The following is a 16,587-nucleotide window of genomic DNA, read 5'->3' as shown; positions in this document are numbered from 1 at the left end:
CTTGTTGCCACTTATGGCACTTTAACCATAACATTGTAACAAATGGGTTGACAGTAAAGCTTATCAACAGCAAACATCATTACACTGGATTCCAGCTGAACTGATGTCAGATCTTCTGAAAGACCAACAATATTCAAAGGTTTGATCCTTGTTTGGTGTTTGGCAATCTAACTTGAGTTAAGGCAGAGGACGGACATCGGGGCATCAATCAGTAAGCCATTTGCAATGGAGTGAAAGCATAAGACAACCTAAAATGCCAATATACAACCATTTCAGACCCATCTTAGTGGAAATTTGTGAAGTAGACTGGACCAATATTCTCTTAATTCCTCAAATCAAACCAATCTTTTATTATCAGCATAGCCCAATTAATTACCTGCATGTTTAGGACTTCTGATTAAAGTAGTGTATTTGCCCTAAAACTCTGTCTCAAAAAGTGCATTTTAAGAGGCTGACAGATATGAAATATTATTTTTGGAGCTGAAACTTACATTTTTGCTGTTGGCTATCATTCTATCTTGCCAACAAACCTCAAAAACTTTTTCATATGAACGTGCAGAACTGTCAGAATTTGGTAAGATGAATAACTTAGCACTCAACTTAATTTTGGGACAAATACGGAAAATCCCATTATTTATATACCATTGAAGTTTTGAAAACTATATAGATTGAATGAACAAAGACAGAATATATATGTGACAACATTTAATGACAATCATGATAAAAGATAAAATTGTACAGAAATTCAACTTTCTATGGACAGACCATGAATCTTGTGAATGACAACACAGTTGTCTTTTTATCATGCGAGTTCCCGTAATCTGATCTTCAATAACTTTAATTTCATTGTCCATCATTCCGACGAAAGATCTACTCTGTGGAAATGGTCTAGGAGCCTCTGTAAAAACAAAAAAAAAAGAGGGAGAAAAGTATTAATAATCTTATAACAAGTATAAAACAAACTGCAACTACAATAAACACAGCCTCTGTATGGACAAAGACGCAGGTTAAGAAGCTAACTGTGGGACAGTTCCAAGTATTTTACGTCAGTCCAAATGAAATCCTTACCTAAGACAAAAAAACACAATCTATTTTACTTACATTAATGACTGACAAACATCCTTAACAAAGGCAGTACTTTTGCAAAAGATTGGTTATTATTACTTGCTTCAGACTTTGCCCGCATAAACATAACTCAGTTGTAGCTGGCCTGCACTGCATGTTGCCTGTAGGTGAATGACCAATGAATTCAAACTATCAGGATGCAAATATATATATTACTTCTTTCAATGGCATTTAGATGTTGAGTGAGCACTGTAAAAATAGCAGTTGTGATCCATATGTTATGTTCATATGGATCTATGTTATGTTCTGGAAATATATACTTACACAATGATGTTGTTTATGGGGATGTGTATCAACTTAACAAAGAAGCCAATAAATCCCATAATAGCAAATCCTATCGCTGTGGCCATGGCAATCTTTTGGAATTCTGAAAAGGAATGTAATGTAATTACGCACCAATTCTATTTTCACTATCATATTTTCATGTCTGAAGTAAGGTTATGTTAAGATAACGGTACTTAATTCTTCATTTTTCCAAACTGAAAAGTCTTAGAGGTGGTCAAAATTAGTGACCTATGCTCAAATGCAACAGTTTGGCTAGTTTATGTTTACCACAGGAATAAGCTATCAATGCGTATGTTCGGGTATGTTTACCTTTTCTGTCTGGCTTTGTGCATCTTTTGACAAGTCTGATGGAGTCTTTTGAGAACTGTTTTGCAGGCTCCAGGAATTGCATTACCTGATCCATGACTGATGGGACATGAAAAAAAAAAACAATAGATATAATTGCTTTTTTCAGATTCCACTGACTGCCAATGCAGCAAGACAAGAATACATGACACAAATGTTTCCTTAACTGCAAGACACCACAACTTGGAGAAAATAGCAAGACATGTATTTCCTTGATTCATGTTAACCAAGGTTACTTGACCTTTATTTCAATAGTATATAATGTGGATAATATGGTTAACATCTTACTATTTTTCTCCAAACTGGTGTTTCACAAATATTAGGCACCAGTTTTCAGGCTTATTATCATGTTCATGTACCTTAATGGGCTTAGTCAAGTAAAAGGATTTTATAATGGAAATCAACAAACTTGAAAACAAGACAAAAAGCAGAAAAATTGTAATAAATGACCTTTGCCTGCCCAGACATAGGTACTCTTTCCAAAGCACTCAAGAAATCCCAAGGCTGGACACAATTATGAATAGCTCTTATGGATTATTTATGTTACAGTTTAAAGCCAGATTAGTATTTTTGATTCTGCTGGTAGTCAGTTTTATGTCATTTCTGACTTATGTCAAAATTTAAAATATGATTTTGTACCACACTTTTGGGTAAAGGAGATTCAAATTTTGCGCCCTGCACGCTTTTAGAAAGACAAGCACGCCTAAATTTCAATTTCCAGTACCAAAAAATAGGCATTCTGACAAGGTCTTAGAATTTATCAATTGTCAGAAGTGGCTTTGTGGAATTGGCCCCAGAATGATAGACTTTGAGAAAATTCAGCTACAAATAACTTAGGTCTAATAAGTGACTGCAACACAGAAGCTACTGTCTGGACATTTATCAACACAACAGCAGTCAAAAAGAGCGCATTTCAAACCATTTGGAAATATATGTTATGAAGAATACCTACGTATCACAACCACAATACGTTTACAATGTGAGCGTAGAATGAGCACAATTTTTCGACCAGTAGGCCCTAACCTGTAAGATATATTTTTTCCCGGAAATTATGAAATTTTCCCACGTTAACACAGAATTAGAATTTACTTCAAATTTCTTTACGCTTTTTTCTTAAAAACATTATTATAATCACTTAACTTAAAAACAACAGGGTTGTTGTTGTTGTTACTAATGTTAAATGTGGGAAGTGACACGTCGGCACAATCCGCCAAACACCAAACCAGATCCGGCTAAAATCTAAAAGACCTCGAATGTCTAGTTCTACTATATCACATAAATTGACAGAGGAATAACATATTTCATCGGAACACCTACAAACCTACCTGCTAAATTGCTGATTTCACAACAAAATATGCTCCAAGTTGTTGCCACAAGTCTGTCGATCAAAATTCTACTTGAAAAAGGAAGTGCGCTGTTCAGCTTCTTGTAGCAGGAGAATGCGGGTTAGCTCGCAGATGATTGGTTTAAATTTATAGCGTTTGTAATGTAACTCAGCGGGATTACCAGTTAACCGGTTTGCGGGGTGGAAGACTTGGGGTGTGGGGAGACAAGTATCACAAGCTGTTACTCGGCATATATAATCCTTTAATGCCAACAGACTTTGTTAAAATAACAATTTCTTTACCTGTCAACAGCTTGGGATTTTATTCTTTTGGACAGGGTTATGATTTGGACTTGATAGCCTGTCATCTAGGCGTGCTTCTTGTAGGCCTACATCTGTCATATATGTCCACATATAAACAGGCCTACAGATAAACACACTACATTTTCTGAAGTGATTGATAAAACAGTTAAAAAGTGTTGGCTGGTCCATATCTTTCTAATGCTTCACTAATTATGGAATGTATAAACCTACATCTGTGCACGCATGAATTCTGGAAAAGATGTCTGGTAGCCGACCCGGTACCAGAAATGTGACATTTTTTGTTGTTGTTGATATTATAGGCTATATTTGCCAAATTCATTTTCAAAAATGCCTTTTATAGTAATTTATTAGGCTTTAGTCGGGGCCTCCATGGTCGAGCGGGGTAGGAATGACCGAGGAGCCTCTATAGATCACCTATGAAGACCCTGTGAGTTCAAAGCCAGCTCAAGCTGGCTTGCTCGCAACCTGCGGATGATCGTGGGCTTTCCACGGACTCTGCCCGGTTTCCTCCCACCATAATGGTGGCCGCCGTCGTATAAGTAAAATATTCTTGAATACGGTGCGTAAAACACCAATCAAATAAATGAATAAATAAATACATTTTTTTCTGACATCTGTTTGCAGCTTGCATACCTCCCGCGTGTTTCTTTGATACAGCCGGTATATAAGGGGCTATAATAGAACTCACGTGGAATGAACTCCACGACTGTAACCACGACGATTATGTCTGGTTCCCCGCTGTCAACCAGGACGTGCTCTTCATGTACGAGTACATACATGCATAGACCTCTTCAGTTTTAGCACAAATAATAGTTTTGACCTTTATTGCCCGTATATGTGCATACTATATACGTATTATATATCACAAACTCTAAAAGATTATGTGTGCAACGCTGTCATATGCAGTCATATACCTGTCAGTTTGATGTAAAACTTTTTAGCGCCTAATTATTTTACATGAACCTAAGATTAGATCGGCCCGTCATATGTAGAAACTTAACGACTTGTGGCCCTTGCGGAGGATGTATAAATATTAAGTCGTAATATGTACATATGTACTTTCGAAATGTATTGGTCGACTAAACGGTAAGACACTAATGTTACAGGTATAGGCCTATATTTTCTCTCACGTGAAATATGCCTAGAATTTGCTGAACTGCGGGTACATATAATGAGTACGCTATCCGGATCTTTATATCGTTAGCGGTATATAGGGCATATCTGTATATTTGTTAAAATCCTCAGCCATCCTTCTTAAGGCCTACATATATACCACGCAGTATACACATGCAGATAAAAAGATATAATATGCGAAAGGGTATACAGGTTTTTATTTATAACTCCTATTTGCGATCTATAAATGCTTCATACACGTAACGTGGTCCGGAAAGGCACAGCAGACACTGACTTATTTTAACGACGAAAACGTAAGCTGCATAAAGGCCTATAATAATTATATACATTTATGAACCCGGTTTGTATCAGACTGTAGGTCTATATATATAGGCTGTATAAGCCTACATATTCTGGAACGAGATCAACTTTTTCTTAAATCAAGTTATTTGACTGCCGTGAACATGTATAACATCACATTCGCCTCCCCAAGAATGTTTCATTTCAACTAGAGTCAGTTTTATGGGTAGACGAAAACGGAGAAACTAATTCACCAGGTAGCTGAAAAACCTTAAATAGCTACAGTTTTCGAATACGCGACTATTAGTCAAGGACCTGTATGTTGCAGCTAGTCAGCGCTTTAACCATCGTAGCCAGACAAGCCCGAATTCCTCAGTTAAATATTTTTTAAATACCTTTTTCTAAATAGTACGAACAGTCCTAATTTATTATTATCATTATTAATTATTACTATTTATTTATTTTTTATTTATTTATTTATTTATTTATTTTTTGTGGTTGAAAGATTTCCGGCGTAAGGAAATAAGTCTAGGCCTATATTAATTACATGGGTCACCTTCTTCATTGTAGTTTAATTTTTTATGTAAATATGTCGCCTCAATCCAGTGCTTGTGTAGTAGCTGGACTATCAAAGTCGTATGGGAGATCTTCTCGTGGGTCGCCACGATATGGCTGAGATATTGCCGATGTGGCGTTAAGCCATAATCATTCATTCATTCTTCTCGTGGGCTTACACTCGTCCACGGGGAGATAAATCTGTCTCGGAGGTCATCATTTCCGGCTGAGAAGAAAACGAGGCCATTGGTGAACCGTTTTCTTTGCGATAAGGAAATATTTTGAGGCAACAAGGCCGTAATCATACAAAGTAAGTATGTAAGATCCGTGTTTGTGTTGAACAGTAATCATCATTCTAACGACTAGTGGTGAAATTATGTGGCAAGGAAGAGTTGTATTTGTCCGTTGTGGTTTATAAAGTCGCCGCAAAGTTAACAACAACAACTGTGTTCTCCAGAGTGGTGAAACATCGCATTCACGATAGTGTAATGCAATGTTTGTAGCTTCAGATATATTGTACATCTGATCTGAAATACCTTATCTCATATGACCAAGGCGAAATGAGCATTTTCGATTGTTTAAAACTCTTTATGAGGTTAATTCTACCTCTAACGGTGCGGCAGAGGTTTTTAAATCGCTTTAGAGTTATCAACACTAGGCTAATCATTGTGTACGTCATGCCTCTTGGTGAAACAGAAAGGTCAAATTAGATAGTTTAATTTCTGATAAATACATTTCAGAGTTTCTTAGACATTCAGATATGTACCCGTAATGTAGTCACTCATCTGCTAGCGAAGCCGTTTGATTTTCAGAGGATATAGGTTAGAGGATATAAATATAGTATGACTCATGGCGTCATGCTGCTTACTATTACTAACCCATTCAGTAATAAAGCATCATGCCTGTCTATGTAAGATATTATTCAGGAAGTTAAATTCTGTTCAGACCAATGCTGTTTATGTTGATCTTTACGAACTTAAATATATTTTAAATAGATACATTTAAAATGTGAACATAACTAGTAGTCCCTTTTGCCGGCCCTAATAGAATTTGTTTGCCCCACCACTCAAAAAGCACGAAATTGCTGCGATACATGGGAGGATCAAAGAATGAATCCGGCAGCAAAAGGCTTACCTTGCTAGGGAGAGCAATCAGCGCTGCTCACTTTCTGAGTATCACAATGAGAAAACATTAAGAAACAAAAATGTTCCTGAAGCATGAGATTTTAAAGTTTCCTCATGTTCAGGATGCTTTGTACAACGCCATACTTGAGTTGTTTGCTTATACGGTGGCGAACAGTGTTGTGGCCAGAGGAAACCACCAACTTATAATAGCAAATTACTGAGAAAATTTCCTTTGTGTGACAAACAGTCATACAGATCATAATGGTGGAGGGCTATTTCTTTGAAGGGCCTGGGGAATACGGAAACAAGCATCATTGACCCGATTGTCACCGAAGGCCCCTTGAATGGTGACAGCAGGGGAATCCACAAATTCCCTGTCAAATGTCTGTAATGGCTGAATATACACTACGGAATAATATTTTCACACTTATGTAGTGTGTAGATTTACTTTATGTCAAAAAATTAAGGAGTACTGTGAATTTGAACAAAAAATAAATGGCTTGTAAATAAGCTATTCACTCTTTCGCTTATGTCAAGTTGCTGCATATCTCTGAGCATTTAAGTGTGTATCAAGAGTCAGAATTTGAGTGCACTATTAGGGCTTTGTTTCCATCATTTTACAAGAATCTAAACAGATTTTCATAGATTTGCTTTATGGGAATCCACCAGAATGTAGTTCCACTGTAGCATCACGAGTCTCTTGTTCCATTTGAAAGTTTTAATACATATAAATGTGAACAAACTCAGACATGTTGTCAATGTTTATTTTGCATTGATCTCTTAAAGTTAGTTATGTATATAAAGCTTTTAAAAGTTATGTGGTGCCTTGGTAAATGTTCTTTTTCCTTGAGTTATAGGTCCCTGTAGGTGTTGTATGAGTATTCTTTTTTGTTTTTAGGCTGTTTTATGAATCAGAAGGCAGAAAAACCTACGCTATCAGGCCAGCGTCTGAAAACCCGGAAAAGGGGTAAGTGTAAAATAGTCCATTACAATGACCTCTTAAAGGAGGAAAATTTAAATATCAAACAAATACGAATGAAAAGAGTATGCATTTCCTTGCAGGTGCATGCCATAAAAAAATTCTAATGTGTACCTCAAGTTGATAAGTTATAAATAAAGTCAGCACCACAATCCGCTGTGGGCAACTCCATTTTGCTTAGGAACTAGTCCTGAAGTCTTCTGTGTTAGGAGAAGAATTGCTGTCGGAAACCGCCAAAGTGCAGTTTGTACATTTCTGGTAGAACTCTTTTTTTTCCCAGAAGTTAGCAAACAGTACAATTTGTTTTCTGCTTTACAATCGAGAAACCGGGATGTTGCACGTAGGTTTAGAGTATACACGAAGCAGCCGGCAGTTTTAAGGACTCTCATTAGCTGAGGGGCAACACACCCCCAGCATAAATTACAGGGTGTTAAAGATGGAGGACGCGATGAACTCAGCAATTTATGCCAGCTTTGCCGTTTTCAATCTTTATGTTTATGGCGAGGAAAAATCGCAAAATTATGCAGCAGGCACCAGCAGATAGAAAAACCTGTGCTCTTTTTAGCCCACGGTGTCATTGTTTTAAGTTTTCTTCTCCTTAAAGCAACATATTTTCAGCATTTATTTGAATCACTCTTCCCGTTTCCTGCCAACTTGAAAACTTAAAATTCGTTATAATTTCATTTATGTGAGTACTGCTTGAGATGTTTGAAGTCTAAGCTATATACATGTTGGTAGTCGAACAAGAATTTTGGGATATCCTACTTTAAATCCTCTTAATGTGCAACTTTGTGTTCCTTCCTCAGATGAAAAAGAAAAGTACGATCCCTCAACATTTCGTGACGCTATTATTCAGGGGCTTAATGAGGCAGGCACTGATTTAGAACAAGTAAGTCGAACAATAACAATTTACAGTTTAATAGCTACTTCATTGCTGGATTTGCTGAAGCTTAATTTGTAGGATTTACCATTGAAATTGTATATATATATTTATATATATAATATATATATATATTTAAGAGATTGTGAGTCTAATGTTATTAAATTGATTAAAGTGATATTGGGACTTTGACTTTGAATATTGGTTTACTGGCTGAATTGTGATTTGTACACATTGCTGACTGTTTGAGCCATATTAATACTAAATGACACAATGTTAACAACAATTGCTGAAATCATTTTGTTTGCTTTGTTACAGATATATGCCAAACTATTGTTGAATCAAATCATTTTTATCTAAATTCATGCACTATTTGGCGCCAAATTGTGCAGTAGTTAAAATGCTGTTCCATCTAAATCCACCACCAGTTAGGCACATGTGTTTTATGTTTTTAAGAAAGCCTTCTCTTCATATTCTCTTATCCGAGAATGTTTTAGAAAGTGTCCCGATGTTTTGGAGGTATACATCATTTATAACACAATCTTAATCTTCAGGTTTCAAAATTTTTGGATGTCTCTGCAACTAAACTCAACCTGAGGCGTTACTCAGATGTACTTCTGGACATACTGTTTGCAGGCGGACAATTAGGTTTGTATTTAATACGTAATAGCCATAATTCATGGAGTTTAGACAATAAAAGGTAAAGATTTCATTCATACAAGATCTTCATGAGATAGTGATTTGGGATGTATAGCAGATCTGGGACCGGGATCATGTCAGAATTTCAGTTCACTTTAAAATTGTTATACCTTAAGTAACAAGGTCAAAATATTGCTGGACAACATCAGTTCTGGATTATATATTGTACAGTAAATTTCAGCTAGAATAATGAAAAAGAACATATCAAGTTTAATGATTTAATGATAACTTTGTGAAACCAGGGCTTGTTGTTGTCTTTCATCATAAAATAGTAAAATATTACTTTGGCCCTTATGCAGACGTGTAGATATTGAAGTTCCACTGATTTTTGTGTGTGTGTTTTTTTTTTTTGTGTGTGTGTTACAGCCCCAGGTGGGTCTTTGGTAGAAGACTCTGACCCTGACAAGGTGATCCGCACTAACGCATGTGTGTTCAGCTGTGATGAAACTGTTGAATCTTTGCGCTCATTTTATGAGGTACATCTATTTTAACCAGAAAAAAAATTCTGTGTGTTGCGAATGCAAACAAATGAGAGCAGTAATATTTTCACATTAATAAACGAACTTTGGCCGGTTGAATCTTTGAAGGCAATGAATGATACCTGGACAACTTGACATGTAGTTTAACTAAAGAACTGTTTGTGATCAGTCATTATGAGCACAATAGCACAAGGGCTAGGAGGATATTCCATAGATGATTAAATAGCTGAAGTCCTGACTCAGTGTAATGTGTATTAGAATCATTGTTAAACAACATTAGGGTTGGTATCTTAAAAAGTATTGCATGTATTGACCTCAAGTTTTACATGCATATAAAGGGATGTTCCATCACTGCCCTGTGAGCATGTTAATTACCATAAATTGCCAAATTCACGATTTCAGTTCTTTATGCATTGAGCTGAAGCTCTGTATTCATGTTTCTCATACAGGCGAGCTCTTTGGTAGTCTTTCTACTAGTTCTGATAGTACTATTTGGTATAAAACAAGACTATACATTTTGACATATCTCTTCCTGTGAACTTTATTCATGATTTATTACTTCTCACCACACAAACTTTCTTGACTGGATCCTCCAATACAATGTTTGCATTAAAACAAGATTAGCTATATTGACTTTTGTGTTTGCAGGTTCTCTACAAATTGATCCGCCGTTACAAGTATCTGGAGAGAGCATTTGAAGATGAGCTTAGCAAGGTATCTTTTCAGCCCTTATCACATGTAAACTTGCGTCAAGTTTAGATCCGAAATAATAACCTCAGGATAGGACTGTTAGGATGAACATTCAAGACCCTGTATCCACTTCAAAAAGCGTGTTGCCAAACACTTTGTCTTGGTTTGTTTTTAAGACTTTTCATAAACACTAGGGGTCATAATTTCGCCGTCAGACCATCTTTGATATCCATAAAATTTTCTGGTTATATTAATAGTTTTGAGGGTAGTGTCTTCATGGAAGCTCAAGCAAATCAAGTTTGAAAATCAGCCTGATTCTTGCTCAAGTTTTGTATGTCTTTATGAATTCCATGATTCTCACTGGTCGTTGATTTCTGTGCCAAAAGTGCCCAAAATATTGACAGATTTTGATAAAATTTTGCATATTTTTCAGTGTTAACTATGTTTTATTGTGCGTTGCTAGATCCTGCTCTTTCTCAAGGGCTTCACTGAGGAAGAACGGCGTAAGCTGGCCATCATCACGGGCATCATTATGGCCAACGGGCTCGCTTCTGCCAAAGTGCTCAATCCCATTTTTGAGGAGCACTTGGTTAAGGAGGGTGAGTACATGTACTAGAACAAAATTTAACGTGTGGTTCATCACAGAAAGGATTTGGTTTTCTGTATTCATTATTTGTTAGTTTTAGCTTTTAAAGTGAATGTAGAGTCTGCCACTAGATATACGCAGAAAAAATGATATAGGACAAAGTTAGCATAGAAAAGTATGTAAAAAATTCTATAAAATTTTGAAAGCCGAGAAGATGAAGTTCACCTTTGGAGATATGGCAGTGATGGACAATTCACTTTGAGTGGCCATGTTGTTGAAGCCCTTATGAACTTGACCAATCACTAGCACTGAAAGCGTCACGTGATAATTGGCTGTCGTGTCAGAAAACCAATTGGCTCTCGATTGTCAGTGGGGTTTTTTATAGTGGATAGACAGATATTGATGCAATAAACTGGATTTTGTGGTTAGTTAAAGTGTTAAACTGATGCATTTTGAATCACACATACATGAGTAGGGAGCTGTGAACGGCTGCCCGTGTCACAATGCGTACATCTTGGGTGGGATACTGCAATAACTTGTCAGGGTGAGGTGGCAAGAAAACCGCCTCGGGAGAGTCATTGCTTGAAGAAAAATGTTGTGAATTTGCATTATTTTTCCTTAGCATAGTGAGATTTATTACAAAAAGACCTTCACAAGATCTGAGTGAGAGGGTCTGTTATCAATCATAAGGTCCTGCTGTGTTTTGTAAATTCCCTGATGTGGGTACATCCAGCTAGGCCTAGTGCTTTATACACCCGTGCAAGACAAGGACGAGCACTAGAACGCAACGCTTGTGTCCAAGAACATTGCCTTGTCTGAGCGCCAAACTAAAAGAAACATTGGCACTTTGAACACAGATACTCTTTGGTTTGGGATCAGGCATTTTTGTTTGTATTTTCTCACTATGACATTGTTTAATACCGATGGTATGGGAGAGCTCATTGCATCACCAAATGAGCGGCTAGGTACTGATACTGTTTGCTATTTACTTTGTTGATAAGCAGTGTAGAATTTCTTGAATATTTTTAGAACATTTCTTGAATACTAGTGTATTAATTAATTCAGCTTTAGTGGTTGATTTGATGTTCACTTTAATTGAGAATGCTTCTGAGGCTTAATTGTTTTTAAACCGTTCTGCCAGAGTACTCATTCTCATTTTTTTGCTTTAGTACATGTGCTGAGTACAAAATTTAACATTTTTGGTTCATTGCATAGAAGATTTGCTTTCTATATTCTTAGTTTTTCGGTCTTAGCTTGTTGGCTTCAGTTTTTAATTGCCTGTTTCCAGGACTGTCACTGGAGTTTGCCACCTTGATGTTCAAGACTTGGCTAGCAGAGAAGGACGTTAACAGCTTGTATGGCTACCTGAAGAAGTCTCAACTTGAGGGCCGGCTGTTGGTGAGGAAAACTTCTGTTTAAAACCTATGAATGAGCTGAAACATTTGAGAGGTAGTCTCCAGGCTTAATACCGACTTGATGATGTCATCCTGAGTTGTAGTTCTTCATATTGTAATTGTGACACATTCCAGTGCAATCTGGTATTTTCTTGTATTTGTCAGTTCTACAGATAAGGGGTGTACAGGCGTAAATGCGCTTAAAAAATTAGATGATACGCTTCTAAAATTAAAACAGAGCGTACTGTATACACAGGAAGATTTGTGTGTTATGTGTAAGTTCGCGAAAGCGAGCATGTGAGATTTAAAGCTGACAGCCCTGTCAAAATCTAAAGTAGATGTCCTCAGCAAACCATGTGCTTGACGTTCCTCACCATGTGTTAGTTTTAAGACACTGTAGGCTTTGGGGTTAAAATGGACTTATTGGTTGCTATACTGCAAGTTCTGCTTCTGTATTGCACAAAATTATCCTAGTATTGTTCCCAAATGTCTGATTTCAATTCCTCACAGATCGTCAGTAAGGTCCCCAGTGCTAAAGTATCATCTACGGTTCAGTTCCTGACATACATGTACCTGTGATTTCGTTAAAAGAGAAGCTAATGCAATGGAATAAAAAATATCATGAAAACAGCTAGCAACATATGCACAGAAGCACTTCAGATTTACACTATATACTGCCAATAATTAAAGCACAAAATAATAAATTCTTGTCTTCTAATGTACATTTGGATTCAGCATCTATCAACAACCATTTTATCATGGTTGTTGATAGAGGCAAAGACTGTAGTTGTTAACATGTTTGTGCGGGCCAAGAAATGTTCAAGCGGGTAAAAAGAGCAAGTGTTTAGGGTTTGACGTCGTACAGGTAAAAGAAAAATTTACATTCGCATCTGGCAGATTACTGTAGAAAAAAATAATACTGCTACCCCTGCTGTCAAAGCACAATAAATGAAAAATACATGAACTTGTCACTGAGTGAGCTATTGAAATATATCCCACACAGGTTGACGGAAATAAATAGATGTATTAACTTCATTTCTCTGAATAAGCTGAAATAATTACTGTATTCGAGAATGTTATGACTAGTTGTTAATTTTGGGCAATTTGCATGTACGTCTACTTGTATAGTCCTGTATCACTTCAAAGGAATGAATATCGATGTGTACATGTCGGACTATGTAAACATATATGCACATGTACATGTATGTCTTTTCTCCACCCCATTTCACTCAATCAACTTCACACTTTCCATGTGTGTTATTGGTGACCCAAAATAGTGAAGTGTTGAGTATTTGAAAGCAATGTGTTTTGCAGTAGGCGTACCACGTCTTGCGTGTAATCTTTTACAGTTTAGCCAAAGTGTTTGATCTTATTGTATCATATCTATGGTAATAGGATGATTTATGATTTTGGTAACATTGTCTGTTGTAGGAGCTGTTCCCACTGAATAAACGCAACCAGGAGAACTTTGCAGCTTATTTCAGGGAACAAGGACTGGGGCCTATCGCTGATGTACAGGTAAGGCTGGCTTAGAATGGACAAAACTCACAGCCACTGCTTACTGCTGAGATGCAGTAGCCAATGCAGTGCCAATGCAGTGATGTGATGATCGTACATTTCATTTTATTGGCTTTGTTCAATTCGGTCCTTAGGGGAGGGGATTGTTGCATCAAATCAGTTTTTTTACAAAACATTCAAGTTACTACATGTTTCAATGTCTTCTGTGGCATCCGTCTTGATTTTATGTTGACATCATCACTGTCTGCTGGGAAAGAACATAACGTGTCAGAAAAATGATGTCTGAGACTTGAATTGATGCCATTTCTCAGTCCAAAAGGAAGCCCATTGGTGTTACTGTGCATAGGGTTATTTCCCTTAGTTATTATTGCAACATTGTGAGATTGCTTGCTGTACAGAAAAGCTTGACGTCATGACAGAATTTCATTAAAATGTTAAATGCCTTGATGAGTATTAGCATTGGCCTATGGAAAACAGGCATGAGATTTGTGCTTTTTTTTATAAGAATTCCTCTTTGTTTGTACAAGAAATGCATCAGAAAAATGTAAAGAATTTATTTCAGAAATGCTAAAAATGACAATTATTAGTGTGATGTGTATGTTCCTCTTTTTCATCCCGGTTTGTGTCTCATCCAAGAGTAGAAGAAGTTGTTTGAATTGTTGAAGTTTCATTTATGTGTTTGTAGAGAGTCACTCAAACATCTGAGGTGAAGAAAGAGCTTCAGAAGCAACTGTCAGACATGGTACACGAGGATGCTCCTGTCAAAGAGGTAGGCAGCATTATACTGCAAAAATAAACACCAAAATCATTTGTGATATTTTTACATTTCTGCCTCATAACATGTAATGTAAGATTAAACATGTTCTGTCTGCTTTCAGGTGATTGCCTTTGTGAAAGAAAATATGATCAAAAACAACCTGCAGGCCCATGACCTTGTGATAATTGTAAGTATGTTTTGGTTCTTATGCTTATGTAGATCTACACATGTGTCATTGTCCATAGATTATCATATATGCTTATACTCAGGTATACTGCTTCTTATATTTACATGGCCAGTGAGTAGTTGTTTATGAGATTGTCTGCCTGTATGACTTATTTGATAACCTCTGCTGAAAGAGACTTAAGGGATCTAATATGGTGGGATTATTCAGGTCTTCTTTGCATGAGCCCACTGTTCAGCAAGTTTCCTTTCTTCTTAAGGCCTGGAACACCATAATGGCAGCTGTGGAGTGGAACAAGAAGGATGAGCTAGTGGCAGAGCAGGCCATGAAACATCTGAGGACGTACACACCTCTGCTGGCTGAGCTTACCACCTCCACCAAATCTGAGATCAACCTCATGCTGAAGGTCCAGGAGTATTGCTACGAAAACCAAAGTTTTATGAAAGTTTTCCAGAAAATCATTGTTCTTTTCTACAAAAGTGAGTCACATTTTGATACAAACCATTTTTTTTCAAAGAAGCAGTTTGATGGATGAGAATTTTTGCTCTTCTTTAATCTCTCATGTATAAAGTTATTGACAGCGTCAATATCAAAGGCATGTGGAGTGACTGAAAAAAGAGATAGCTGTTTTCAGTAAATAGAAAAAATGTTAAATCACCTTAACAATTAATTGTTGTCTTCTTCCAGATGATGTACTGTCTGAAGACGCCATCTTGAAATGGTACAAACAGTCCCACTCTTCCAAGGGAAAGCGTGTTTTCCTTGAGCAGATGAAGAACTTTGTGGAGTGGCTAGAGAATGCAGAGGAAGGTGAGCGATGAATTGTCTGAATGAGGCAACAGAGCAACTAATTCCCACTGTCTTTGAGAGGCAATTGCAATATTATCCAAATTGATATGATAAATACATGTGATATTAAACTAAATGAGGCAAATCTTAATCATAATGACTTTGTCTGAGACGTAATAGAAAGATTTTATTAAATTTAAATTATAATTAAAAAGTAATTTTTGGTTTTAGTGGACAGTTTTACCATGAAAACTTATTGAAGGATGTCTGGGCAGTGATTATTAATAAATCAGATCTCATGTGAGCTGGTATTTTGCCGGTATCAGAGATTTTGTTGGCCACTAATTTCTTCAAGTATCGTTGTGTGATAAGATCTTCTTTGTGTGGTATAAAGACTTCCTTAGTTTTGCCATTGAGCATTCGTAGCATTCACATTTTCTGATTATCTTGCTGTGACAGAATCGGAAGATGAAGAGGAGGATGATGACAACCAGGCAGCTCAAAAATAAACCAGCCACCAGCCTGACTCGCAGACAGACTAATGACAAGGAGGCTAATATCACTTTTCATACATGCACATATAGCAGAGGAGATGAATGTTACCACCTCCAATAACATTATTCATATTGTATTATATTTCAGAAAATAAAAACTCCCCTATGACACAAATCAGATTTAACATCATGGAGTTGTTCCCACTACCACTATCACAATTTTCTAAAACTGTTTGCGCATGAAAATATGTAAAGTAGATTTACAAAAATTTATTCATTTTCTGTTATAGGCCCTTAAATCCAATACAATATCTTTCGAGAAATTTAATGGTGTTTTGATTTTTTTTGTCCTGAAGATTGATACACATATATTTGATTGATGGTTTAAGCTGTACTCAAGAGTTATGGTGGAAGTAAACCCACAACCATGCGTAGGTTGCTTCAGACATCTCCATGCAGGGCTGGAGAGGATGCTAGCATGAGCTGGACTTGAACTCACGGCAACCAAATTGATGAGTTTCTTGGGTTTGGAGCGAAGACTAAGAACATGTCAACCTCAGGCTACACCTTGTCATATTCCACCGTTTATTAAAGTTATCTCGAGTGTCTTGACATACCTAAGATTTTAAAAAGGTACTCGTTG

General features: G+C 36.7%; 1 protein-coding gene across 2 annotated transcripts; it reads left to right on the top strand.

Moving 5' to 3' along the window:
- The first annotated feature begins 3,250 nt into the window (after window positions 1–3,250).
- On the top strand, window positions 3,251–16,272 carry LOC135461888 (eIF5-mimic protein 2-like). 2 transcript variants are annotated; one of them, XM_064739161.1, is made up of 15 exons: window positions 3,251–3,294; window positions 4,028–4,166; window positions 7,394–7,462; window positions 8,281–8,363; window positions 8,909–9,002; window positions 9,420–9,529; window positions 10,181–10,246; window positions 10,686–10,821; window positions 12,097–12,206; window positions 13,634–13,720; window positions 14,406–14,489; window positions 14,599–14,664; window positions 14,921–15,140; window positions 15,349–15,471; window positions 15,910–16,272. In XM_064739161.1, exons 2-15 carry the CDS (start codon window positions 4,097–4,099, stop codon window positions 15,957–15,959), a joined length of 1,368 nt encoding a protein of 455 aa, XP_064595231.1. In that variant the 5' UTR covers window positions 3,251–3,294; window positions 4,028–4,096; the 3' UTR covers window positions 15,960–16,272. The 2 variants fall into 2 exon arrangements, with proteins under 2 accessions (XP_064595231.1, XP_064595232.1); XM_064739162.1 differs by lacking the exons at window positions 3,251–3,294; window positions 4,028–4,166 and adding an exon at window positions 5,587–5,681.
- Window positions 16,273–16,587: the final 315 nt, after the last annotated feature.

Source organism: Liolophura sinensis, chromosome 1 (genome assembly GCF_032854445.1).
Source record: "Liolophura sinensis isolate JHLJ2023 chromosome 1, CUHK_Ljap_v2, whole genome shotgun sequence".
In the NCBI taxonomy this organism is placed as follows: domain Eukaryota; kingdom Metazoa; phylum Mollusca; class Polyplacophora; order Chitonida; family Chitonidae; genus Liolophura; species Liolophura sinensis.
The sequence above is the reverse complement of the archived record's forward strand: the minus strand, read 5'-3'. Positions and strand labels throughout refer to the sequence as shown.

What these genes read in the sequence shown, in the direction of transcription:
- LOC135461888 (XM_064739161.1), top strand. Translation starts at nt 4,097, where the DNA reads ATGAACTCCACGACTGTAACCACGACGATTATGTCTGGTTCCCCGCTG. An exon ending in CAGGCACTGATTTAGAACAA is followed by an intron (nt 8,364 to 8,908) that starts GTAAGTCGAACA and finishes CTTAATCTTCAG; the next exon opens with GTTTCAAAATTTTTGGATGT. An exon ending in CATTGTTCTTTTCTACAAAA is followed by an intron (nt 15,141 to 15,348) that starts GTGAGTCACATT and finishes GTCTTCTTCCAG; the next exon opens with ATGATGTACTGTCTGAAGAC.